Source organism: Phalaenopsis equestris, unplaced genomic scaffold (genome assembly GCF_001263595.1).
Source record: "Phalaenopsis equestris unplaced genomic scaffold, ASM126359v1 Scaffold186711, whole genome shotgun sequence".
NCBI classification, from domain to species: Eukaryota; Viridiplantae; Streptophyta; class Magnoliopsida; order Asparagales; family Orchidaceae; genus Phalaenopsis; species Phalaenopsis equestris.
Window position 1 is genome coordinate 1 of NW_018206660.1, and position 682 is coordinate 682.

General features: G+C 38.1%; 1 protein-coding gene across 1 annotated transcript; it reads right to left on the bottom strand.

Annotated features, from left to right (window-relative positions):
- Positions 1–42: 42 nt before the first annotated feature.
- Positions 43–676, bottom strand: LOC110034415 (protein REDUCED WALL ACETYLATION 1-like; the record flags this gene model as incomplete). The annotated part of the gene is made up of 3 exons (XM_020738681.1): positions 43–164; positions 253–508; positions 587–676. Coding segments are annotated over 3 exons (468 nt in total), but the record flags the coding sequence as incomplete, so codon positions are not given.
- Positions 677–682: the final 6 nt, after the last annotated feature.

Genomic DNA, 682 nt, shown 5'->3' on the forward strand with positions numbered 1-682 from the left:
ATATATATATAAGGGGGGTGTGAGTGTGTGTCCAAAACTTACATTTGGATGGTAGTAGGCATAAATCATTCCTATGATCCAGATATAGCGATCAAGACCAGATCTGAAGTGCCATTCATGCAAAAGAGGGATGCTTGCCTTAGAAGGATCTGGATCTTTGTACCCTGCACCAAAAAAAATTCAAAGAACTGTTACCACTTGAGATAATCAACAAGACACACGGGACCGCAAAAAATTGTACAAGAAACTGACCTAAAAAGAAGGTGAAGGGAGTCCACAGAACTTCAAAAACTCCAGGAACTTCCCATATCAAGATAACAACCAAAAAACAAGAGAAGATCTTCACAGCAATAACCGACCCAATCTCATTGTATTTGTTGAAAATACCGAGTGTCACATAAACCATAAGGGTGAATAGAGTGTGCATTGGACAAATATAATACAGCATGTAATCATTGTTGAGGACAATGCAACACAGGATCACAAATAAGTTCAGTCTCCACATCATCTGTGTTTGAAGTGTGAAACATCAAAGACAACACATTTAACAAACAAGACAATAGAAACCACATAATTGCATACATACCTGAGCAAATCGAGCGAGGCTGAAATCCTTTTTGACAAAATAATAAGAGAAGTTCCCAAATCCAGTCATCCAGACATAAGCAGCTATAAAGATGCG